Below are 27121 nucleotides of genomic sequence, written 5' to 3' on the forward strand. Positions count from 1 at the left end.
AAATTTTAAGTAGCAACCTCTGCTCTTTAAATCTGTATACATTTCTTCAAAGACTGAGGGAATGCACAGCACATTGTGGAGACACCACATTTATAATACTAGGGATATAAAAGCATAAATGACTGGGAAGGGTTTCAAATGGCCTGGAAAATGTGACTCATGGTAAGTTAGAATTTTTCTTGTGGTTTATTTGGGATGTGTTTTCTCTGTATAATTCAGATATGAGTAATTTTGCAGGCTTCCAGTTGTTATGCTCATTCATTCATTTCATAATTTATTGAGTAAATCTCATGAGCAAATCCCTGTGTTGCGTGAGTAAATACAAATAGTTTAACTGGTCTTGTCTTCTAAAAACTAGAGAAGTTTTTTAAAACGTACTTAATTATGGCACGCTTCGTGATTCTAAAATTCACAGGGAAATGCTAAGGACCCAGAATAGTCTAAATAATCTTGGAAAAGGTGAATAAAAGTTGAAGAACTCAGATTTTCCAGTTTTAGTATAGAGCTACTGTTATCAAGACACTGTAGTACTTGCATATAGATAAATGTGTGTAGATCAGTGAAATAGAATTGACAGTCCAGAAATGAGCACTTAAATTTGTGTCCAACTGATGATGGTTCAGTGAAGAAAGAAGAGTCTTCAACAAATAGTCCTGGGACAACTAAATCATGCAAAAGAATGAATTTAAATCCTTATCTCCTACCCAAATACAAAAATTAGCTCAAAATAGACCACAGACCTCAATATAAGGGCTAAAATGTAAAACTCCTAAGAGACAGTATCATAAATCTTCATCACCTTGGGTTAGACAATTTTTTTAAATATCTGACATGAAAAGACTAAGAACAGAATTAAAAAATAGATAAATAGGACTTCACCAAAATAAAGTTTGTTCTTCAAGAACCCCAAAAGACAAACTATAGAAAGGGAGGAAATATTTGTAAATTGTGTATCTAAAAAGTTTGATTCCAGAATATATAAAGATCTTCCAGTTTAACAACAGAAAGGCAGCCCAGTTTAATATTTGGTAAAGGATTTGAATAGACATTTCTCCAAAGAAGGTCTATAAATGGTCAAGAAACTCATGGAAAGATGCTTGACAGTCATAAGAGAAATGCAGATCAGAACCACAGTGAATGAGCTGCCAGTCTCACACTCACTGAGATGGTTTTGATGATGAACAAGAATAACAAGTGTTGACAAGGAGCTGGAGAAATTGGAGCCCTCATACCTGTCTACTGGAAACATAATATGGTGTGGTCACTCCAGAGATGGTTTGGCAGTGCTTCTTTGAGATGTCAATCATAGAATTACCACGTTACCTTGTAAGTACACTCTAAGGGATAATATGCCCAAGAGAAATAGCAGTCTACTGATGAATAGATAAATGTGGCATGTCCAAAAATTAGATATTATTTAGCAATAAAAAGAAATACTGATGTGGATAAAAACCTTATGTTAAGCAAAAGAAGGCAGTTGTATATGGCTCCATTTATACGGCATATACAGAAGAGGCAAATCAATAGAAATAGAAGGTAGATTAGTGTTTCCCAGGGTTTGGAAAAGGAAGAATGAAGACTAATTTCTTTCCGGTCCTGGATTTCTTTTTGGAGTGATGAAAAATGTCTAGAAATTAGATAGTGGTGCTGGTTGTACAACCAAAATTATAAACACTGAGTTTATACTTTAAAAGCTGAATGGGGGCTGGGACTGTAGCTCAGCGGCAAAATGCTTGCCTAGCATGTATGAGGCACTGGGTTCTATTCTCAGCACCACATAAAAATAAAAGCATTCTGTCCACTTATGTTTTTTTTTTTAAGAGAGAGTGAGAGAGGGGAGAGAGAGAGAGAGAGAGAGAGAATTAATATTTATTTTTTAGTTCTCGGAGGACACAACATTGTTGTTTGTATGTGGTGCTGAGGATCGAACCCGGGTCGCACGCATGCCAGGGGAGCACGCTACCGCTTGGGCCACATCCCCAGCCCGCATTCTGTCCATTTACAACCACAAAATTTTTTTTTAAAAATGGTTTGCATGTGAATTGTATTTCAATATACCTTTTATTAATTTTTCAAAAAGTCTAATTCATTTGATATCGGGGGTATAAAGACCAAAAGATGGATTTCAGAGGGTGGAGATGTTATTTCTAGGTTGAATGGCAGGTGGATGGAGGATTGATTAAAGAAGTGTCTGGGCTGAGTGACTTTTCATGAAGGTGAGGACTTAGATACATGTGTCTCAGCAAAAGGAAGAATTCTGAGTCATTGAATTCAGCCTGGGGCAAGACCAGGAGATGACAGAAGTTTTGGGGAGGGAAGTTGTAGTTCAGGTTAACAGTTGGATCAGACTGTGAAAACACTCTGTCCAAGATACAATTGGGAAGACAAGTTGGGTCCAGATCCCTGGGGTGGGGGATGCTGAAATGCCAGTGTGGGGAATGCCCTGCTTTATTTGGTTTGCTGTAAGTGGCTGATAAAAAGTGGCAGGCCTCAGAGCTTTGTGTTAGGAAAATGAATTGATGACATAACTTGACATTAAGTAGAAGGGAGAGGGCCCACCCTGGAAGGTACCTGTTCGGAGTCGGTTGCAGTGGGTATGAGAAGGGTTTCCTCTGAGACTATCTAAAACTGGAAGAGCTTTGATTATGTTCTGGGGCTTCGGGTATCAACTTAGTGAACTTGTAAATCCTCACCAGCATTATTCTACTTCATTTCCTGGGAAAATGAATCACTGTTTCCTGTCAAAGAGCTGTCTGGGTGCTGAACAATGGTGTGTTCAACAATGGTGTGGCCTTGCTCAACCAGTTCAGCCTCTTTTTTTTTTTCCTTCTGTTCCTTTCCACCTGTGTTTTTGTTGTTCTTTCCTTCTTTTCTTTGCCTCTCCTCCTTTCAGCTCCTAATCAGATCTACCCTCTCCCTTGCTTTTGCTTTATTCCCCATCTCTAATCATAAGACATTTTAGCAGAGAAAGTTAACCAATATTCTTTCTGCAACATAAGGAAAGCTTAATAAAATCTAGATGGGGAGTACTAGCATTACTATAAAATGTGGAGGTTTGGGCTGTTGGTCAGTGGTAGAGTGCTTGCCTAGCATGCACAAAGCCTTGGTTTCTATCCCCAGCACTGGAGGAGTGTGTGTGGGGGGGTGTAGAAAAAGGAGACATGATGTGTAGGCCATTTTAAATAATATTTTAGTAGAAAATATGCTAAATATGATAGTTTTAAAAAAGAATTTAGTATAAAAGTTACTTGGTCAAACAGGTAACTTCCAGAGTTCCTAAAGATCTCAGCATTACCTTCTGTCACTTGCCATTAAAACCCCCTCTGCCATTTTGATGTCCCCTGTTTTCATATCCTGAATAGCACACTCATGACCCCAGTGGTGCCTTAGGTACTGGATTATGAAACAGCTGCCACTTTGCTGAGATGTGGGGAATAAAAGATAGCCTCACTGACAACCTTTGAAAATGTGACTATCTTTACCTCCATTGCCTAACTTCTCATTTCCACCCACTCTTTCACTCTTTTTTAAAAAATCTCTTTATTTTGTTCATTTAGTGTGGTGATTTTTTTTTTTTTTAATGTGATGCTGGGAATCAAATCCAATGCCTCTCATGTGCTAGGCAAGCACTTTACCCCTGAGTGACAACCCCAGCCCCACTCCTTCACTCATGAGCTGGGATTATAGTGAGATCACATATATTGATAAGGACATTTGGAAATTTGCTGTAGGCATTTCCTTCACAGATTTTCTAAATACAGGTTTACATATTCTTTTATGTCACTTGTTGCAGTATGGGCTCAAAGATGAAGTTGTCCAAACTGGGAATGAAGCCTGAAAAAAAAGGTTTTGTTTTTATTTGGGGGATGAGTATCAGTACAAGAAACAAAAATCATAAAGAGATCTAATATTACAGACAAAAGCTGTGGTCTGGGGCTGGGGCTGGGGCTCAGTGGTAGAGCATTTGCCTAGCATGTGTGAGGCACTGAGTTCGATCCTCAGCACCACATAAAAATAAATAAAATAAAGTTATTTTTTTAAAAAAAAACCTTTAAAAAAGAGAAATTGGCAGGTTTTTTTTTTTTTTTTTTTTTAATCTAAGAGGAAGGCGGCCTCCAGAGGAAGCCGGCCTACAGCCCATCCAGAGGTCCCAGCCTGGGCCAGATGTTTATACTTTGATCTCACTTACTTGAGTAATGTGCTTCACCCTTCTGAGTCCAAGTTCAGCCAACTTAAAATGGGATAGTCAGGAAGGTCATTTAAATGAACCCAGGACAAGATTTGTGTTGTCTGGCTCATTACAAATATTGAGTCCTGTGGAGACATTAAAAGATTTGCTGCTCTTGTTTTTAGTAATAGTATGTTAGTAATGCACACAACAGATTGAAATTTTCTCTTTGGCATGAGTACAGTTCTAGAGTTGTGTCCCAAGCATAAATGACCTCAGTCATAGTTGGTAGGACCTAGTTACACTCAAATGTGCACACGTTGCAGGTAGAAGTTCACACTCAAGGTGGCGCTGTTGCCCAGCAATTGCTGCAGTTTAAAAAAATTTTTTTTTCTTAGTTAGACCCAATACCTTTATTTTATTTATTTATTTTTATGTGGTGCTGAGGATGGAACCCAGGGCCCCACGTGTGCTAGATGAGCGCTCTACCACTGAGCCACAACCCCAGCCTCCAGTTTTGCATTTTGTTTCTCTGTTCCATAACAAGCAGAAAACCTGGATGCGAGTTTAGAACCATCTCTGCTTTCTATAGTCAGTCCCCAGGCCATCTGTCCTTGTGTGGCCCCTCCAATATAGTATTGTGGATATGTGCCTTATTCTGTGGTCTCTATAACAAAAGAGTCCAATCAGAGTCACTGAGGCAACTTATTTTGTGATTCTGGGGATGAAACCCAGAGCCTGGTACATGTTGGGCATGTGCTCTACCACTGAGTTACACCCCCAGTCCCTTCCTGTTACATTTTTGAAGGTATTCATTAAAACAATACTTTAGGTATTACAGCTTGCTTTTCATATTTTGGAGTCAATTTGCTTTTAGGTCACAAATATGTGAAAAGCTTGTAGGCCCTGGTTCCTAATGTAATGAAGGTCTCAATGTATTTCTTCCCCAGACTCATTTACAATACAGGGGAATTTCTGTCAGGACCACCGTAATAACACTTCCTCCTCCTTGCCAGACACTAGCTGCACATTTTCATAGATGTGATCATTCCATGCTTGATATGAATTGTTCTGTTTTGTTTGTTTTTAGATCCGGGGATTTCTGTCACGGTTTGATAATGTCCTTCCTGTCAGCCTGGCGTTTGACAAATGTACAGCTTGTTCTTCCAAAGTAAGTCATTTTTGCATTCAAGGGACTTGTTTTTTAAAGTGAGCCCATCAGCATTAAATGCCCTTGGCATTACCAGGCGGGGCCGCTGAAAAGAACTTATGCGGGGGAGAAGTTGTTCAGGAATCACTTTCTCCTTGTTTTCATTTATCAGTATTTATTCTCACAAAGAAACCAGCCCGAGAAAATTTGACTGATAGTATAGAGAGAAAGAATGGGTTAAGAAATTTTAGCTCTGTATCCACACTAGCATCATGGCCATTTTGGCTAGAACTTAAACTTTACTGGTCTTTGTTCTTCCCCAGAGGGTTTCCCTCCTTGGATGAACCCTCAACGATTTTTTCGATTTTTTTTTGCGTTCCTCAGAAGATGGGGGATTCCAGGCAGTCCTGGACGCATGTCTTTTGGAGATCCACATAATGACAAAGAAAAAGTAAACAGATTAGGGGCCTGGGTAGAGAGCCAATAAAAGAGCCCCTTTGGCTTTGATCTTTGCAGCAGCTCTAAAAATAGATCTGATCTTCTGTCCTTGTAATGGGAAACGGCTGATAGATCTCAAAACTATGGTGATGGCATCTCATTTTTTTAATAGGCTTTGAGATACTGTCTGAGTTATTCTTATATGTATACTGTATGTGACAGCTGATTTCCTTTTTTGGGTGTTCCTTTAAGTCTTCTGACACCCAGTGATTTAATACTCCCAGTCCTTGATAAGTAAAAGTTTTCAAGTTGAAGTGCAATGCAAAATAGGGGGGGTGGGTGGTACTTAACTCCAACCAGCCATGGCCTCTTGCTTACAAATTGGGATTTTTCTGCTGTGTACCCTACATGCAAAAGTGTGGAGGGAATTAAATTCCAGAGAAATTGTCTCCTCTTGAACTGACAAGCTTCTATTAGAAACTTTATATAGGTCATATCTAATGAGAAGCACTGCACTGACCAGTGTCTCTTAAAAATTGAACTTAGAGGGACTGGGGTTGGGGGTCAGTGGTAGAGTGCTCGTGTAGCATGCATGAGGCACTGGGTTCAATCCTCAGAACCACATAAATGTAAAACAAAGATATTGTGTCCACCTAAAAAATATTTGAAAAAAAAAAAAGATTGAACTTAGATTTGACAAAGCATGTGATAAATTTGGTTAAATCTAGGTGCTCAAAAATTGAGAGTAATTTTTTTTCTTCAGAAGTAAACTAAGCACATTTTATTGTTACGCATCCCAGGTGCCTATGCTGGGAATTAAAGCTTATTATTTGTCAGTGATTTTGAGCTCATTCTTTCTATAGTTCCTTAAGATATCTTACATCTACTCAAGACTAGTCCTCAGGAACTCCACATGTACTTCTGTCTTCAGAAACTCATTTTAGGATTATATGTTCTTTAGTGGAGTGTATTTTTTTTTCTTTGTGTGGCTGAGCTAATTGGTCTCAAAATAACTTGGCAGTATTAATTTTCACATTGAAATCATTTGGCACAGGTGCCACAAGCTTTCCTCTGGTTTTATGTAGGTCCAGCTAGCGAGTGAAATAAAGATAATTGGGTTCAGTAAGTGAAATGCAAACACTCATTCTTTGTTGTTCCATTTCTAATTAAATTAGCCTGCAAGATACTGTTTATAGAAGAATCACAAGCATGCTAGCTAACTGGGGCCTCTGATATTTTTTAAAAGAGAATAGGTTTGCATCTTTCTTTCACACTTATTGGAAGCATTAAATTAAATATAGGTATCATTTTTTTGTCAGCAGAATTATTTCCTCTTGGCGGTCATTCTGAGAGTCCTGCTTTACATAAACATGCTAGACGATTTAATACAAACTGACTTGGATTTTAACAGCTGCACTATTCCCATAGAGATCACTTTTCATGTGGTCTGGGTATTAAATTTCTTTTGTGCTGAAAAGGTTGCTTCATTGGTGCCTGTATTTCCTTACAGTAGAAACGTGGTGTTCACTTACTTGGCCCCCTTCGTTATGCGCTTAGGGGGACGTCATTGTCTATTATTTTCGAACCCAACATTAATACTTTGAAATGACAAATCCAATTATGTTTCCATCTCTGTGCATGTGATTTCCCCCCCCCCCTTAATGAATAGTTATCATGTACTTTTTATACTGTGCCCTATCATAGTTGTTACTGCTTCAAACAGATTCTCTGGGGCTAAAAATGACTTTTAAAAATTTCTCTATTGACATTCATGAAATAATTTTTCCCTTTGATAGTTTTCAGTATTTTGTACCCCTGCTTCCCTAGGATCAAGGCGTATTTGTCTTGACTTAGCCACAAATGCAAATTTAAAAATTGGGGAGGTGTAGGACAAGTTTTGCTGAGAAATAATGCTCTTATTCATTACTGTGTTTATTAAAAATAATAATAAAGTAGTATAGATCATTTTACATTTGCCCATGGTAAAAGAATAGAGTTTTTTGCTTCTCTGTCAGGAAAGGCTGAATTGTCTACCCACAGACCATTTTTTACCCTACTGGATCTTAGCCTGGCATAGAGCCCAGTAAATTGTTCCATTTTACAGAAAAAAAAAAAATACCAAAGAATCCCAGAGGGAGGTGGGTGGTAAGGAGTTGCTTTCATTTCAATTTCTTGTTTATTATCTTACAAAAGTTCCTAAAATCATGGCATCTGTCGCTGGAAAAAAAATGAAACATTATTTGAAGCTTATGTCTTTTTAATTCTAGAAAGGAATTGAGAGCCAACTGGAATGTTGTGAAGTTCCTACAAGAGAGAAAAGTGTAATTTTGAAAATAGTATTCCTGAAAGAATATTAGAGTTACAATGCATTGAGTTAGTTTATTATTAGTCTTTCACTATATCTATCTTTCTATCTGTCTATATATATATATATATAAAATTAGGATTTTTTTGTAACTTAATTTTGACATAATTTTAAACTTAAAAGTTGTAAGAAGGGATTGGGAATGTAGCTCAGTAGTAGAGTGCTCACCTAGCATGTGTGAGGCACTGGGTTTGATCCTCAGCATCACATTTTTTAAAAAAAATAAGTTAATAACGATATTGTATCCATTTACAACTTAAAAAAAAAATCTTTTTTGGGGGAAAGAAAGTTGCGAGAATTGTTCAAGGAGCTCTCTACAGCTCTTTACCCAGATCCTATAATCATTTCGATTTGCCCCGTGACTCGTGTTCGTAAATTATAACACTATGATCCTTTACAACTGAACACTTCAGTGTACATTTCCTAAGAACAAGGGCATTCTCTTACCTAAACACAATAGACTTATTAAATTGAGGCAATTTAATGTTTGCATATTAATACTATTATCTAATGGATAGTCCATTTCAGATGTTATTTGTACCCATAATGTTCTTTGTAGGTTGTTGATTTTTTTTGTTTCTCCTAGATAAAGATCTAATTCAGGATCAAACATTGCATTTTAGTTGTGATGTCCCTTTGGCATTCCTCAATCTGGAAATGTTCCTTAGCCTTTCCTTGTCTGTCTTAACCTCAGCCTTTTGACATGTGGCCAGTTATTTTTTAGAATTTCCCTCAATTTGGGTTTGTCTAATGTTTCCTTCTGATTAGATTCAGGTCATGAATTTTTGGCAGGAAAATCAAGGGGGGGGGCAATGTATCCTGTGTCAGGAGGCACATGATGTATTTTATTCCCTTTGGTGACATTAATTTCCCCCTTTCCATATTTGTAACTACCTTTCCCAACAGAAAGAAACCTGGCTCCCATTATCCTGAATGTGTACTCACATGCTGAAGTCTAGAAAACACAAAATATAGTTTGAAAATTTTTACCCCTACTACTACAGAAAATGAACCTAGTAACTCGAGTTCAGTGTTTTGATGTAATTATTTTTTCTAGGTGAAATTCATAGTGAAATGAATAAATCTTAGGGACATAATTCTATAAATTTTGACAAATTTATATTAGTATGCCTGTGTAACCCATATTCCTCTAATCAAAATGTAGAACACTGCTGTCGCTCCAGAGTATTTCCCAATCATTCCCAGGGAGGAGAAAGAGTGTTAAATGCTGTTATTGTTCTTTTTCTATGAGGCATAGAGCTAGGCTTTTTCTGGTGTTTTATACAACAAGAGCCTTGTTTCTGAGATGTAGAAGTTGACCAAAAGCTTCTATCTGCAGAGTCAGGAGCTGGGCTGTGTCTAAGGAGACTGTATGTAGAGTGTTCACTCTTTTTGCACACTTCTGTCACCCACAACATTTGTGGCATTGCAGAGATGGCCTCTTCTGAAGAAGCAGGCCCCAGCTGGGCATGGTGGCACACGCCTATAATCCCAGCGGATCAGGAGGCTGAGGCAAGAGGATCATGAGTTCAAAGCCAGTTTCAGCAAAAGCAAGGCGCTAAGCAACTCGGTGAGACCGTGTCTCTAAATAAATACAAAGAGAGGCTGGGGATGTGGCTCAGTGGTCAAGTGCCCCCGAGTTCAATCCCTGGTACCCACCCCCCAAAAAAATGGGGGTGGGTAGCAGGCCCCAGGCTTGGTTTTCATACCATCTGGGACCTGCCTGCTGCACAGATGTAGCTTGATGTGCCCAGAAACCTGATCTGGAGATTTTAAACCTGATCTGGTGATTAGCTGCCCTAATACTGTACTCATTCTGGTGTTGACTATGCGACAGGATCTTCTATTGATAGGTTATGATTCACCTTCTGAGAATGACTTGTTATTAGCGTTTTGTGTGCATCTGGGCTTTGTGTCCTGAGGAGTGATAGAGGGCAGAGTAGAATGAGAAACATCAACTGGCGTCATCAGATGATAAATTGCATTTTCTTTTTGCCTGTATGGTAGCCAGCCTCCCCATTTATTTTATGATATCATCCTACCTTTTTTCTATCATATTTTCTTGTGACTTCAAAAGCATGAAAGACCAAAACTAAACTTGGCTGTTTAAACTTTCTTTTAGAACAATCTGTCCCAGAGCAACCTGTCACCCCAGAGTTCTGCAAATACATCATGATAGGATAGAGAGGAAAATTGTAGATTTGGAAGGAAGAGTCAAAGTCTTAATATGTGTTCGTTATCAGACATTTGTTATCCAACTGGGTTTGAGTCTCTGATATGTGCCAGAGATAGATTTGAAATGTAAAGGCCCATGTGTTGAAGGCTTGAGATGCAGTTTGGTGCTGTTGAGAGGTAGTAGAACCTTTAAAAATTTATATATATTGTATCTGTATACAATTTTAGGTGGAGCCTAGTGGAAGGAAGTTAGATAGTTGGGGGCATGCCTTTAGAAGGGATATTGGAACCCTGTCTGTCCTCTTCCTCTTTTGCTTCTAGCCATGAGAGCAGTTTTGCTCTACCATACACTCTTGCCATAATGTATTGCCTTACCACAGACCCAAAAGCAGTGAATCAACTGAACATGGGCTGAAACTTTTAAAGCTGTAAGCCAAAATAAACCATTCCTCTTTGTAAGTTGATTATCTCAAGTGTTGGGTTACAAAAATAGTCAAAATAGTCACTGTCTTGAGAAATGCTATTTTCAGGATGAGTTAGAGCTATCAACCAATAATGATCTCTGTCACATGGTGACATGCTTGACAGTCAAGGTCCACTCTCTAGTAATAGTTTTGTAAATGGGGAAGGCAAGGGAAGGCTCTACAGAGAGTGACTTCTGAGTTGCATTTAAAGTGGAAGTAGGAATTTCTAAAAAGGAATTCCAGGCAGTGTGGATGGCACGTATAATAGTCAGAGGCAAGTAAATGTTAACATTTATGAAACTGTTCAGTACAGCAGTTGTGACTATGCTTGGGGCACCCACTTGCCTTCAAATTTTCCTTTTGTCTTGCAAGTACTGTCTCAGTTTCAGCTTTTCTCAAGTTGGAATCTGGTGTATTTTGTCTGACACTTGAGGCTGCTATTTTGAATTTTACAATTTCAAATAAAACTCTTTCTCACCTAGCACCATGCTGAGGGGTTTTCCCAGCCTGAGGACTCCAACAGCTGCAGCAGGGAGGTGTGGAGGGCAGGAAGTCAGGGGATTTCCAGGGCCCTGGCTCTGGTCCCTCCCCTGGCCCATTTAGTGACCTCAAGCAAGGTGCCCCCTGTCTCTGCCTGCCTCCATTTCTTCCTTTGTTCAGTGAGTCAATCGTATGAGATAAGCTCTGGATCTCTGCTGATACTCTGAAGTTATTAGCTTTTATACTTTATATTTCCATTATTATTGTTTCATAAGCAATCCTGGGCAAGTGCTCTATCACTATACTGTACCCCAGCATTCACATACACACACACACACACACACACACACACACACACACACACACACTCTCCCCCCCCCCCACCACCATCCTTTTATTTTTTTGCACTGCTGGGAATCAAACCCATGACCTTGTATATAAGCACATGTTTTGTCACTAAGCAATACCCCAACCCTGGTTTGTGTGTGTGTGTGTGTGTTGTGGAGGTGGAGGGTACTAGGAATTGAACCCAGGGTTTTGCTTATGGCAAACTACATTTCCAGTGATCCCTTTTAATTGCAGAAAAATAAGAAAATATATTTAAGAAGAAGGAAGAGAATCAACCATAAACCAACCCCTCAGATCACTGCTAACCATGGGTTTCTATCCTCCTTGACTTTTCAGAAAACACATATGTCCATAGGTATATGTGGATAGTATTTCTTCTCAAACATTCCTATTACAAGGTTGAAACAAGCTTCAGGTAGGGGGATTTATGGTGCTGTGTCAAGCACACTCCCTGCTTCTCAGATTTGATAGGGTTTTAAATCTCAATCATTTACAAGGACTGGCCGGAGCCCAATCGGAAGAGCTCTCCAAAGCTTGTGCCAGGAATTTTTGCATACAGCTTTGCAGTGGCAAGTATTACTCAAATCTGGGCTGCTGCCAGATTTTTCTTGTCCTTTCCAAAAGGGACATAAATATGATTTGGAAAATGATGAGTAACCCCCAGGTTCTCTTTTCCTATCTCCTTTACCCATTGAGGCCTCGAGCCTTCTATTTTAATGTGTGATGGATTCCATATGTATGGTTGTGTGGTGTAAACTGTATCCCACATCTTGTCCTTAGCAACTAGTGTTTCTCCGATCTCTAGAAGCTTGGTTCCCCCAAAGGAACTGGAACATGCAGCTAGAGCCAGCAGGAGTATTTAGCTACAAGTCCTATCCTCAGCACTCTTGGCTCTTTACCTCCTTGAAAATCCTTGGACATTTCTCCCTTTGCTTCAATTTCCTCATCCAGAGAGCAGGGGAAAATATTTTCTGTTTCCCAGAGAAATTGCAATGGCTGACGTATATCCAGTTCCCTGTGGCCAAGTACCAAGGCCTTTGCCCACTCTTGGGACCAGTGTTGACCAGAAATAAGAAAACAAAAGACCCCTGTGGTCGCATGAAGCCTCCCTGCCTGTGTGGAGACTGTCTCTGGCTCACTTTGTCCACAAAAAGGTACAGTGAGAGGTACTGAATCGGGGATTTGAAAGTCAAGGTTGTCCTGGCTTTAAAAAGCTTCAGACAACTTTAGTTTGTGTCCTTTGATGCCCAGACCTTTTCCATGACTCCTGAGGCTTTAGCCATGCTCATCAGATCTGACCTGTGGTGCTTTGAGACCACCTAATCACTGGTTACAGCTTGCACTGCTTTTTTTCTTTCTGTGTCACCTGTGGTCAAAAAAAATACACATAGCCTGCTTGTGCATTTTTTTTTTTTTCTTATGGGATCCCTTTTACCATTTACACCAGAAAGTTTAGGACTGTGTTCACTTTAGATGGTTCTACTAATTGCTTGGCCTGAGAGTAGCCTTCAGGATATTGAAAAATTAGGTTCCTTTTAATTAGGAATTTATCTCATTCACTTTAACCCCCACCCCAAGGACATCTCTTTGTGTCATGGACCTTGTTAGTATTAATGAAAGCATTTTCCCTTGAAAAGTTCAAAGTCTCATACAGTTTCACAATTTCAGTGACTCGATGAAGTCCTCAAAGCATGCCTTTGGATCCTAGTAAAGCACCCCTGGTCTCTGAGGTTTTCTTAGGTAGCATTCCCATACTTTCCTGGACAGGACACTAGGATGTCGATGCCCCACCATAACTCTCTTTATGGCTTTGGGAAGTCACGATCTCTCTTTGGGGACTCATTTTAACAGTAGAAAATCAATATGTACAGATTGATCTACCCCTGGTTTTTGTTTTGGGATTCTGAAGTGGTATTGTCTCTTGATCAGCTATTTCTTTAGATATAGCTTCAGCAAACAGGGGCACAGAAGATACTAACCCTGCTCTCAGTTCTAAGGACTCATCCTCCATCCAGTAGAGGGGTACATTGACTTGGCTCCCGATTGGCAGAGAACACCAAAAATCATTTGTTCATGTTCCTTATTTGTGTATTATATTTGTCTTCTTTCCCCTCTACTCTCAGTAGACTTTGAAGGGAAGGAGAGAGGAACACTTATAAAGTGCTCTGCAGCCATTGAAATGAAGGATACAGCAGCTTGAACTGGGAAAGCTTCTATGTATTTTCATGTATACAGGCTGCATATATTTACATATTAAACTATTTAAATGGAATGTTTACACCACCCAAATATGTATTTACATGAGTTTCTTTTAAAGACTATTGTCATAACAATTCAACTAAATAATTTCACGATATTTTTGGATGACATTACAGTGAATGAGACAGCTTCTAAAGTTTCTAGCAATACCCTCTTGGAAGAGATAGTGAGACTACGTACAAAACAATGGTAGGGGGCTGGGGTTGTGGCTCAGTGGTAGAGCGCTCGCCTAGCATGCATGAGGCACTGGGTTCTATCCTTAGCACCACATAAATATAAATGTATTGTGTCCACCTAAAACTAAAAAAACTAAATATTTAATAAAACCAATGGTATAATTCAGGTATGTGAAGTTATTTGAACATCTTTTTACCCAAGGGTTGTACCTTAATTGGAGAGAGTAACTGTTTTCCTGGAAAATGAAAAGAACTGATAAAGTATGTTTTGGGTGGTGAGAAAAGTTAATGATTTGGTAAATAAATGAATAGCACAAAGGAAGAAAATCAGCTATCCTATGTTCTCTAGGGGCTCATGGCCTGGTAGAATGGTGACGCAGTGTGGCAGGTGGCCTGTGCCTATTGGCATGAAGGTGCCATTTAGCACGAAACCATATGCAGTAGCTGACACTGAATATTGTATTTCAGTGTTCTGAATGTTTTTCAGCCGAGTTTCTTTCTAGCTTTTACTATCTCCTTGGCTTTGGTTGCTGCTCTTGATGATTTGTTGCTGTGTTGGAAGATCATTTCCAGAGTAGATTAAAATAAGAATCTTTGGGATTCATCAAAGATGACTTAACATTGTATGAAAGGACACGTTCTGGCAGTGAACCCTTTGGAGGATTTTGCTTACTTTCCTGCAGGATTTCTGAATGTCCCCATTTTATTTTTGCTAAAAGGCCTTCCAATATCCTGTCCAGATATTTCTGCAAGTACATACTACCATGGACTTCTTGCCATAGAAGATGGGAAAGACTTATTTGTGAACATCCTAATCCTGAAGTTACTGTCTTTATAACTTATTTATGTAACTTTTTATATGATGGTAGTGATAAATTCTAGAGTATCTGGCCTTTCCTAGTTTTAAGTAATCCTTTCATCAAGAAAGTTACATTAATGTTTTTACCCTGAATAAAAGGCTGCATGTTTCTCTTTTCCAGAATACCTGATGACTGGTAAAAACTCTGGAACATCTAAGTTTGCATTCACTAGACAAAAACTGGGTAGTCTCTCCCATGTGGCCTTTAAAGAGTTAGTTGCACATGTGCCAAATGTGAATAGTCGGTGGGCAAAGAGGCATGAACCAGTGTTGCACATGGGAGGCCTCATCTTGAGAGAGTACAAGAGTATGGTAAGCAGTGTTTAGGGGCATCATAGTTGCAGTTGCTGTTCCATCTCCCACAAGGACAACCTTGGAGGATATGTTGAAGAGTCATGCCACTCTATAGCCAGAACTTATCAGTCAGCCTAGCTCCAGACAGCATCAGTTGTCTTTCCAGTCAGCTCTGGGTTCACTGGAGCATTTCAGTATATTTAAGAAGTTTCCTGTCACTCCAATTTGGGGTACAAATCTAGGCAAGAGGACATTTTTGTGCTGGTCACAGAGGCACAAGAGAAGCATTTTGTTTTCCTCTTGATTCTGAGTTGTTCTACACATTTCCATTTATGTCTGCTCTTTAATGAAGGACCTTGAAGGGAGAGGATCACAAAAGTGGGGGTTAGGTAAGAGGTGGTTACTGTTGCATTAAAACCTCTCATATACCCCAACTTGAGCCCAAGCTCAACAATGCTCTATTCTAACAGAAGACCATAGCAAAACCTGTAAAATCATTAATATGCTCATATACAGACTTCATTATTAGTTGGTCTGATTGATTTCAATCATAACATAAGTAGATTTTTAAAAGTACAAAATGACTTACTCATAGAATAATAGCTATGCATAAGAAAACAAAAGCAAATGCAGATTTCCCAGCTGTACTGGAGGAATGAGTTTCATAATATCTGCTGCTGTCTGCCGAATTGCTCCCTGCTTTCTATTATGGAGCGTGTTCCAGTAGGCACTGAAAGTGGACCTGGAAAACAAGGCCCACGTCATCCTGTTGTACTCTCTGCAAAAGAAGCGCAATCCCAGCACCCCCTGGGGGAGGCTGTGCGCATGCCTCTGTTAGTCTGTGCCAGCTCAAAGCTGTTGACAAGTTCCTGGGCAATTGTTTCTGCTCTCTCAGTATGTTCCTCTTATTAGCTTTGGCAGTGGTGAATTCTTAACCTCTGAGGGTGGATTTGTTTTTTTTGTTTTTTTTTTGGGAATAGTAATTTGAAACTATATTGTAAATAAAGGGAACGTGCCATCTGCAAGTAAGAATATTTTAAAGAACTTCAAGCCTTAAGATGCCACATGATTCTGAATAAGTGAGAGCATTAATAGAAGGGAATTGAAAGTATCCTCGTCTTTTGAGCTAAGACCTAATGGGACATTTTTTAAAAATATTTTTTAGTTATAGGTGGACACAGTATCTTTATTTTATTTTTATGTGGTGCTGAGGATCGAACACAGTACCTCATGCATGCTAGGTGAGTGTGCTACCTCTGAGCCACAACCCCAGCCCAAGTGGGACATTTTGATAGACTGTCAGCCCTCTGTAGATCCATCAGCTCTACGTCCACAGATCAAACATATTTGGAAAATATTGCGTCTGTACTGACCATGAGGACTTCTTCCCTTAGCATTATTTTCCCAAGAATGTATTAAAACAGCTACTTATATAGCATTTACATTATATTAGGTATTGTGTGTTATCTGGAGATCATTTAAAGTCTTCAGGAGGATGTGCATAGGTGATATGCAAATACTACCCCATCTTATATAGGGGACTTGAGCATTTGTAGAGTCTGTTATCCCAGGGTAGGTGGGTGTGGGGATCCTGGAATCAGCCAGCCAGAATCTGCTGTAGTTGGTGCAGTGTCCCCTAACTCTGACTTTGGAGAAGTAGCTCAAACTTTCTGAGCCTCAGGTATAAAAGAGTTAAACTGCCTTTCTCCTGGCCACAAAGATTTAATAGCAGCCTGTATGCCTGGCATCATGCAGTTGGCCCTGAATTCCCATTGCTCATTTGTATGAGCAGAGATCAAGTGTCAATCTATTTCCTGTCATGAATATATCCGTTTTGTCATTTACAGTATAAAAAAACTTGCTATCATGGATACATTCGTTTTTTTTTTTTCCACTTACAGTATGAAAAACTTGGTATCTTTAGAAGGTAACAAAAAAGGATGAGCCGTTCCCTTAAAAAGGGGGCCCCCAGAGGTGAGCAAACATTAATGTAGTGTTAGTCTTTTTCTTTCTCCTTTTCTTGTTCCTCTAGGAGTTTAATTAACCAAGATGAAGCAAAGCTTTAACATTTCTCAGTGTGTATTGGGGGAGGATGAATCCCCTTCTCAGGGATTTGGTATCCATGGCCAATGTCAGGTCCACAGCCTCAGATGAGCCAGCCTAAACCTTGAGGGAGGCTTCTTCCCACTGACTTCAGTATTTCTCTGTGCTCTTAGGCAGGGACAGAAGAGACCCGAGAAGGCAGTTCCTGAAACTGGGCTGGGCCCAGCACCAGGCCTGCTGCCACCAGTGCTGTTGTCCACGTCCCTTTCCCACACTCCTCCTTGGAAGCCTTTCTCCAGCTCAAACCTCCTGCTCTTTTCTTACTGCAGCTATAAATGGGGTGGAGGCCAGTGTAACATGAGCAGGGAGGATTAGCTGCCTTGGTTTTCTCTTTTCAAGTGTGGCATCATTTCTCTGTTCCTTTGGCATCATTTGATGGATGCTTTCCCAGTGGCCCTTTGTAGTTTCCTGTGAAACAGCTAGCAAGAGAGCTTCCCAGTCTATCATAGACCGGGAGGCCCAGAAATTACATGGAAGTTCAGAATTTCCAACTTCCAGCCCCACTTACCTACCATGTTGAACCACTCATGCAACAATGTGGTAGAATTCATTCACACAGAATTCTACTGTACTCATTGGCCATGTCGGGGGGAGTGATTTCTAATTTAAGACTTCAAGGACTGATTGGTTAAGCTCTTTCAAACTGTCTTTGGGGACACTTGCCCTTTTAAAAGGGACTACTGATATCCTAAGGAATATGTTTATGATCGCATTTCAGACGACCATCAGGAAAATCATCTGCACTGGAGCAGCTTTTTAGGTGCTGGTAGCACCAGCACAGGGTTGGGGATGAGAGAGTAAAGGCTTTGCTTTCCAAAACTGTTTGACAAACATAGTTCACTTTCCAATTTTGGTTAATTTTCAGCTTCGGTATTTTTAAAAACATTTGGAGGGTAGGGACAGACATGTGGCTACTCAAATCCAAGACAGTACTGTTTTGAAACTGCAAATACTTCTGGTTTGCATTTACTTCAGGAAGAATAGTTGCCTCCCACCTATTCCTTTGAATATAGATATTGATTAAATGACACCAGTTTGAGTAAAATACAGGGTCCAGGTGGTGGTGGTGGGGGGTGCAGGTGGAATCATTAAAAAAAAAAAAAAAAAAAAAAAAGTTTAAGTATCATGAATTCTATGGGCTAAGAGACAGAAGGACAGTACTACTTTTGGCAGGCTCCCAGGCCCAGCAAAACCCACACCCCATGGCTGTCTCTGTAGCTTCCTGTGGTTTTCCCACTGAAGAGAAACAGCCTTTCTCTTGGAAGATCCAAGATGGCAAGTTTGTTCATCAGCTTGATCAGAATCATGATATTCCTACTTTGAGGTTTTGTCCCAACAGGCTTCACTTGGGAAATCTGATGTACCACAGTTGTTGCAAACTGAACTCAGCCAATTTTGCTGTTCCCAAAAGTTCAAGGTTTTTGTTTTTGTTTTGGTGGAAATTAGTATCTTGCAATATTAAAGGTTAATGTACTACCAGGTAGCCTGAAAGAGTTCAGCCTCAGACCAAATATTGCCACACATATGAACATTTATTAGCAGGTAGGCACAAAAGTTAGTCATTCAATATGTTCTTACAGACTGGAAAAGCCCCACCCCCTGGTCATTTGATATGTAGAGACAGATACAGAAATATCATTGCAGAATACAGCTAAGTATCATGAGGTTGGCTCAGTTGATGGAATCCTTTGTTGAGTGTCTAGGCCCAGGCCCAGAGCCTTAGGCAGAGTGCTACTGCAGAGTATGCTAAGCTGCCTAGCTTGCCAGGTTTGTGTAAACCACACGATTGGGCATTTGGGTTAGAGATCCCCTTATGACATTTACAGCCAGCACATTTATCTTAAACTGTTTTTTTATTAAATTATTTATTCTAATTTGTTATATATGATGGCAGAATGCAATTGATTTCATTTTACATACAGAGCACAATTTTTCAAGTCATTGGTTTTACACAAAGTATTTTCACACCATTTGTGACTTCATACGTGTACTTAGGGTAATGATGTCTAACTCATTCCAATATCTTTCCTAGCCCTGCTTCCCCTCCCTCTCCTTTGTCTTGTCTAAAGTTCTTCCCTTCCTCCCCTCCCGGGCTCCCCCAACATCACCATTATGAGTCAGCATCCTCATATTAAAGAAAACATTCAGCCTTTGGTTAAACACTGGTATTTTTATCAGAAAAAAATTATTGCTATCATTCTTTGCATTCATTAGGAAACCTTTTGGTATGAATTTAGATAGCTATAGTTGATATGCTTACCATCACACCTGGAATATACATTCCTAATAAGCGTACCTCAAATATTGGCCACTGAGGAGGAGAGGAAGGAGAGAGAGTGTATACATGTGTGTATATTGATTCATACTATGTTTGCCAAAGTATTTTAAAATGTACATAATATAGCAGTAGTAATGTTATAACTAATATGACAGATAAATACAAATAGTACAGATCTCTTTGTTTGATCCTGGTGTATTGTGTCTCCTATAATGTTGCCAGCCATTGACGAATGACATGAAGTGTCAACTGACTATTGGCCTGCCGTGATGCATTAGCCAGAGCCACAGATGAATGATTTACTCATAGGGCAGAAAGAGGTTTTTTCAAGTTATTTTGTATTTCTTTGCATAATTTGACTACTGTGGAGACATTTTTATACCCCACCCAATTGTGTAAACTGTTCTTTGTCTAGGGTATTAGAATGAATACATTATGGGGACTATCACTGAACCCTCATCTTTTATATTTCCTCTGCATTATAAGAGTAATATACTACCAGGAAGAGCTATTACTATTTCTTTTTAAAGAATATCATAGAACTTTCCACCCTGGGTCAGTTGTTGACCAAAAAAAGGCCAAATACCAAGGATATAATTCATTACAGAATACTGGGAAGTTTCTGCCTCAACTACTAGTAGGCCAGGTAATTCAAATTGGCTGCTATACTGAAGGAACCTAGAGGAACTGCATAAACTATTTATAGAAATCTTTTGTAGAATTTTGTTGTTGTTATAGATGGACACAATACCTTTTTTATGTGGTAGTGAGAATCAAACCCAGTGCCTCATATGTGCTACGCAAGCACTCTACCACTGAGCTACAAACCCAGCCCTAAATTCTTCTTAAATAGCAAGGAACTAATAGACTGTTATGAATTATTGGATCCAAATTTTGAGAAAAATGCCTGCACAGAATGAGTCTATAGGCCCCTTTTGTGGACATTTGCCTATTTGAAAAAGGAAGTTGAAACCCTAAATGCCAACTTTAGCATCCTCTTAAGGTTAAAAGGATAAGCTGGGTCCTGCCAGGCCTGGGAACCCTTATAAATTCTCTATTTTGGGTTGGCACTCCATGAAGAAATACATGTGGGAATAGGGGTGACCTGGAAGTCAACACACTTTATATTAACTCTAACAGTTTCATATCATCTGAGTGGCCCGGAAAGCCTAAGGCTTACTTGGATTAGAATGATTCCTTTTAACTAATGCCTGCAAGTGCCAAATGAAGGCGGTGAAATCTCCCTTGAGAAAAACATCATGTTCATAGCCCTCATGTTATTTGTTAAAATAATTTTTATAGCAAAAAGTGGAGATAGATCTATAGAGATTCTGGAATTGAAATTTATCTCACACAGACTATAAAATAGTATGGTTAAATAGTTAAAGGAAATAAAAGGCAAGCTTTGGTTTCAGTTGGGACTGAAAACTGAAACTTTGCTTTGAAATGGAATTTTTTTAAAAAACTCAGGTTCTAGAACTAAAAAAAAGAAACATTGTGTGTGTTACATTTATAGGCAGTTACGCGTAGCTAAAGAGAAAATTAGTGAACTGGAAAGTAGCATAGAAGAAACTATTCAAAGTGAAGTTCAGCAATAAAACAATGGAAGATATAAATTTGAAATAGATAATGAGAAGTTCTAGCAGTAGTGTAGTTGGAGACTAGGGGGGGAAAAGAGGAGAAAGAGAATGCTCAACAAATTCAAAACAATATAAAGACTGAATTCACACCTTGATCAATTATAATGATACTTTAGGAATTCAAATATAAAAGGAAATCATAAAAGCAAGTGCGTGTGGGTGGGGGGGGGATGTTAACCTCACAAGAGTGACAGACTTATAGTTGACTTTCCAACAGCCTGTAGACAATGGAAATAATATGTTTTATTGAGGGGTCTGGGGATTGAACCCAGGGGCACTTTACTACTGAGCTATCTCCCTAGTCCATTTTTATTTTTGATAGAATCTCACTAAGTTGTTTAGGGCCTCACTAAATTGTTGAGGCTGACCCCAAACTTATGATCCTCTTGTAGTCTCCTGAGTCACTGGGATTACGGCCATGTGCCACTGTGCCCAGCCAGAGAGAATATCTTCAGTGTGCTCAGAAACATTGCTAATCTTTGATTTTAAACCTAGCAGAAAAAAATGGTTCAAGAATAAGAGGAGGTAAAAGAAACAAAGAAAAAAAAAGAATAAGAGGAGGAAAAGTGAAGTTTAAAAGTATTTAATATAAACAAGAATGAAGCCCACCACCAGCATTTTTGTACAAAAGGAATTTCTGATGGGTTTTCTGCAAATAGGAGGGAAGTGATCCAGAATGGAAGACCAGAAGAAGTGCAGAGAAACTAGTAAATGTGTGGACGACTGAATATTAACTATGTAAGACAGTGTAGTGTTGGGTGGGATTAATAAAATAACATAAAAATTGGGAGGAGGAGGTTGGGGGTGTAGCTCAGTGGTAGAGCACTTGTCTAGCATGTATGGGCTCTGGATTCCAGCCCCAGTATAGCGGGAAAAAAAAAAAAAAGGCATACACACAAAAAATAGAAGGAAAGTAGAAATAGTTTTTTTACATTGTCTTGAAGGAGGATAAAGGTGTTCACATTTAACTTTGATAAATCAAAGATACATGTTGCAATTAATAGACCAAATACCTAATAGAAAAAATGTACAACTCCCTACTAACAAAGGTGAAAACTGATGGAAAATAATGAAAATAAAAAGGAACATAGATAGGTTAAAAGAGATATAAAGGGGAGAGTGTGGTAGACTTAAGCCCACATACATCAGCACAAAATGTACACATTAAAATATAAACTGACTGAATGCTAGTGATTGGAAAACAGATTATAAAACAATTATAGGCATTATAAAAGCAGTATATTTTAAATGGTACAGAATGAAAATAGATGGAAAAGTAATTGTTAACCACAGGAAAGCTAACAGAGCTATATTAATATCAGACAAAGTAGACTTTAAGGCAAAAAAAATCAGTTATTTTGTAATATTACTTTGTAATGATCAGTTTTGATTCACCAGGAAGATACAATTCTAAATTTGTACATGCCTAGTAACACTGCTATAATCTATACAAAACAAAAACTCAACTGTTGGGATAAATAGATCATCCAGTGGCAATTTTTAATATTTCTCAGTAATTGAAAGAAAAAGCATATAAAAATTAGGGATTTTGAAACTTTGATCAATGAAATTCATAAGGATATGCCAGTTAACACTTATATAGAACATTTCACGTAACTATGAAATATGTGTTCTTTTTCAAGCACACATGTTTCACAAAAATTCACAATAGGCAAATTATTAAGCAAGTATCAACAGATTGCAAGGAGTGGAATTACAGTTATTGCTTAACTCTGATTTCAGTGTAACTATACTAAAAATTGATAATCTACAGATATTATCCTTATCTTTCTAGAAATTCAAATATACACTTTTAAATAATTCCTGAATTAAAGTTGAGATAATGGAAATAAATATGTAAACTGAGTAAATATTTCATTTCAAAATGCCATATTTGGATAAAGCAGTACTTAGTAAAAAAAATGCATAGTCTTAAAAAGAAAAATAGACCTAAAATTAATGAACCAATATTTAACTCTAGAAGTCAGAAAAAGTAGTGATAAGTACAAACAAATATGGAAGTTTACACAGAAAGTAAAAACAACTAAAGAGAACAGTTTGCCTAGCATGCATGAGGCCTTTGGTTCCATCTCCAGCACTGCAAAAGAAAGAAAAAAAAGAACCTGTGTAACTAATCTCTGAGACTGAGCAAAAGGAAAAAGAATGCACAAACATGTATCTTTAAAACATAGTATTGCCTGTAATCTCAGGGACCCAAGTCTCATGCTGGAGGATCCCAAGTTCAGAGCCAGCCTGGATGACTTAAACCCTACCTCAAAATAAATAATAAAAACCGGCTGGGGACATAATTCAGTAGTACATCACCCCATGGCTTTGATCCCCAGTGTCAAAATAAAGAAATAAGACACAGTTTTTTTAAATAAGTATCAAATGTGAAAAATACATTTATACCTTTGGTCTTCTAGAATAGGCAAAAGTAAGGGCTGGGGTTGTGGCTCAGCAGTAGAGTGCTTGCCTAGAACATGTGAGGCACTGGGTTCAATCCTTAACACCACATGAAAATAAATAAAATAAAGGTATTATGTCCAACTACAATTTTAAAAAAATAGGCAAAAGTAAGTGATACTGTTAGGGAAGCAGGTTTAGATGGAAAATTACAAAGAAAAACAGGTGGTAATCGCCCAAGTCTGGGTTCCCTAGAGGCAAGTAAGGGGTTGCATTGGACAGTGACTTCATGGGAACTTCTGATGTGCTCAGGATGTTGACTGGGTTGTAGTTACACAGTTGTTCATTCTGTATTATTTTAGGTGATAGATGACATTTTACTTCTTTGTATTTCCCAATGGAAAAGGTTACAGTAATAAATAGGTATTCATCCTGCAGGTTTGAGCAGGCAGACCCATCAGTTATACTAGGCTTTTTTTTTTTTTTTTTTTTTTTTTGCCAGTTAGGAAGGGTCACAACCTAATATAGTATTTCATTTGACCTGCAGGCTCTTTACACAAGAGTTTCCAAAAGGTAGAGATGACCTATAGGTATTTCAAACAACTCATCAACCTTAGGCTGGAAGAGACGGAGTCCAAAGTAAGTTTTTCAGTATCTACCCATATAGCATACTTAATTTAAGCCAGTGTATGTGGGCTTTTTGCAATTGAAACTCTATTCCCTCTTAGTCTGGGCACCTAAATCACAAGCCAGCAGGGGCTAAGCCAATAAATATATGAGCAGAGAGAACTAGTTTGAAGATAACAGGAAATGAACAGGGCCCATAGCCAGCTAGAGCTCAAGTTCTCCCCAAGGGCAGCTGTGACCCAGCTCTGGATGATTGTTGACTTGCAGAAAATTGGGAGTAATGTTGCCAGATATTCTGATTGTTTTTTCCCCCAACCTTTAGGAATAGGTGGAAATCTAAATTTTAATGTGAAAACACCTGATTTTTAAGTGTTGGTTCAAATAATTTTCTCCCTCCCCAAATCTTCCATGAATCAACCAGTTGTTACATCTGGGCTATTTCAAGCTTAGGGGCTGTTAGTTTATGACAGTGACCTCAACAGCCATACAGATTAGAAAGAGAAAGTAATGTATAAAATAATGCAACTTGGGCTGGGGATGTGGCTCAAGCGGTAGCGTGCTCACCTGGCATGCGTGCGGCCTGAGTTCGATCCTCAGCACCACATACCAACAAAGATGTTGTGTCCGCCGAGAACTAAAAAATAAATATTAAAAAATTCTCTTTCTCTCTCTCTCTCTCCTCTCTCTCTCTCTCTTTAAAAAAAAAATAATGCAACTTTCTTAATGGAGCTTGCTTGCCAAATATATGCTTAATAAAATGCTCAATTCTGAAATTAAACTTGCCAAACCCAAATTCACATATTACAGGATCCTTGGGGTCCTTAATGAAACCTGGCATGCTCTCTACAAAGAAATGAGGAACTTGTTACCATGAAGAATGTGTTTGCTGGGCATGGTGGGCGACTCCTGTAATCCCAGCAACTTGGGAGGCTTGAGGCAGGAGGATAACAAGTTCAAGGCCAGCCTGGGCAATGTAGTAAGATCTTGTCTCAAAATACAAAGGGGAAAAAAAGGAAAAAGGAAAATGTAGCTTAGTGGTAGAGCACTTACCTAGCATGCACAAGTTCTGGGTTCAATCACCAGCATGGGGGAAAAAAAAAGGAAAAAAAGTATTAAGTATTATAGGGATTAATTAAAACTGCTAAATAAGTAGTAATATCTCGCAAAGTAACTTCTTTGGGGCAGAGCAGCATAAGAGGAGTTTTAAAAATTAATTTAGAGGAAGCACACATGCTTTTTCATGGATTCAGTCTTTAGACAATGTACTTCTACTTAGAAAAATAGTGAGCATTTTCAAAATATAGTCTGATGGTGCTGGCGATAGAGCTCAGTTGGTAGAGTATTTGCCTCGCATGCACAAGACCCTGGGTTAATTTCCCCAGCAACACACACACACACACACACACACACACACACACACACACATAAATGTAGTCTGAGGACCAGCAGCATTAGTGTCCTCTGGGAAATTGTGCTAGAATTACAATTCTCAGACCCCTCCCTGGAAGTAATCAATCAGAAATTGATATTGGGGTCCATTATCTGCTTTCACAACCTCTCCAGAGAATTTGATACACACTTGAACTTTGAGAACCATTGCTATATAGCTTTTGTGCTTTGTGATTTATATTGAAGAATGACTTTAGAAGTTTTTACTTGTCATATTAAAATTTTTTAAAGAAAAAAGCAGGATATGTTAAGGTTTTCAGTATTTTTAAGAAAAAGCATGATTTTTGTTTAAAAAGATGACCAAAAAGTGAAAGATGCATCCCTAAAAAATTGTTTTATAGTACATTTGTATGTACAGCAGATGCGAGCATGTCCTCTTTTTTTTTTTTTTTTTTTTTTTTTTTTGTCCACTGCTTCGTCACTCAAAGCCACACTGGGGAGGACAATCCACTTTATGGGCAGCATTTGAGGTTCTTTTGGATGCATGCAAGAATCTGCACAAAATTCATTAGACACCTTTCCAAACCTCTCTGTGGCATTCTGTGCAGAAGTCCACAGTGGCTTCCCATTGGACTCCCGATCTGCCTTCTACTAGAGAACAGATCCTGGTGGTCCCCTGGGCCGTGCACTGTGCATCCACAGTGAATCAGACTATAAGCCATATACAGTGGATGCTTTTCTTTTTTCCTCCTCTAGATTCTTAGCTCTCTAAAAGCAAGAGCCAGAGCTGTTTAACCTCCTTAACTTATTTCTATATATAAGTTTGTAACTGTAAGACACACATTTAAACTTTATTGTTAGCCTTTAACCTTTTATTATTTATTTATAGCAGTACTAGTGCTGGAATCCAGGGTCTCACACATGCTAGGCAAGCATTCTTTCTCTGAACTACATCCCCAGCCCAGTCTTTTACCTTTTAAAGTAAATAAATAATAAGCACTTTATATTGAGTTACAACTTACAAACAGTATACAGATGTTAAATGTACAGCTCTAGGGATTTTTTTCCCCGTGTAAGCATCCACGTAAGTGCCACCATTGTCAATGTATGGACTGTTTCCAGTGTCCTAAAGACTCCTTTGGGTCCTCTTTCAGTCTCCTTTGCTAAGAGTAATCCCTCTTCCATCCTCTGTTTTTATGGACTAATGTTGCCTGCTTTTAAATCACATACTTTGACCCAGTTTATACTCTTTTCTGTCTGACCTCCTTCAACACAGTTTTGTCTGGGAACTTCACACATCAGCAGTTCCTTTTCATGTTGTATGACTATACCACAGTTCGTTCATTCACTACTGATGAAGTTAGGCTGCTTCAGTTGTAAATAATTGAGTATTTACTATGTAACAAGCCCTGTTCTAGGCACTGGGCATACAATGATGAGTAAGACAGATAAGAACCTAACTCAGAGAATTTATGTTCAAGTAATAGAGATGATAATACCAG

At 38.7% G+C, this 27121-nt stretch overlaps 1 protein-coding gene across 2 annotated transcripts in view; it reads left to right on the forward strand.

The window, feature by feature from the left end:
* Positions 1 to 27121, forward strand: part of Atg7 (autophagy related 7) — a 251626-nt gene that overhangs the window by 92359 nt on the left and 132146 nt on the right. For both annotated transcript variants that reach the window (XM_026383026.2, XM_026383027.2), the window contains exon 17: positions 5259 to 5339. In XM_026383026.2, the coding sequence (XP_026238811.1) occupies positions 5259 to 5339 (81 nt within the window). The remainder of the gene's footprint in view (positions 1 to 5258; positions 5340 to 27121) is intronic.

Source organism: Urocitellus parryii, chromosome 16 (assembly GCF_045843805.1).
Source record: "Urocitellus parryii isolate mUroPar1 chromosome 16, mUroPar1.hap1, whole genome shotgun sequence".
NCBI lineage: Eukaryota > Metazoa > Chordata > Mammalia > Rodentia > Sciuridae > Urocitellus > Urocitellus parryii.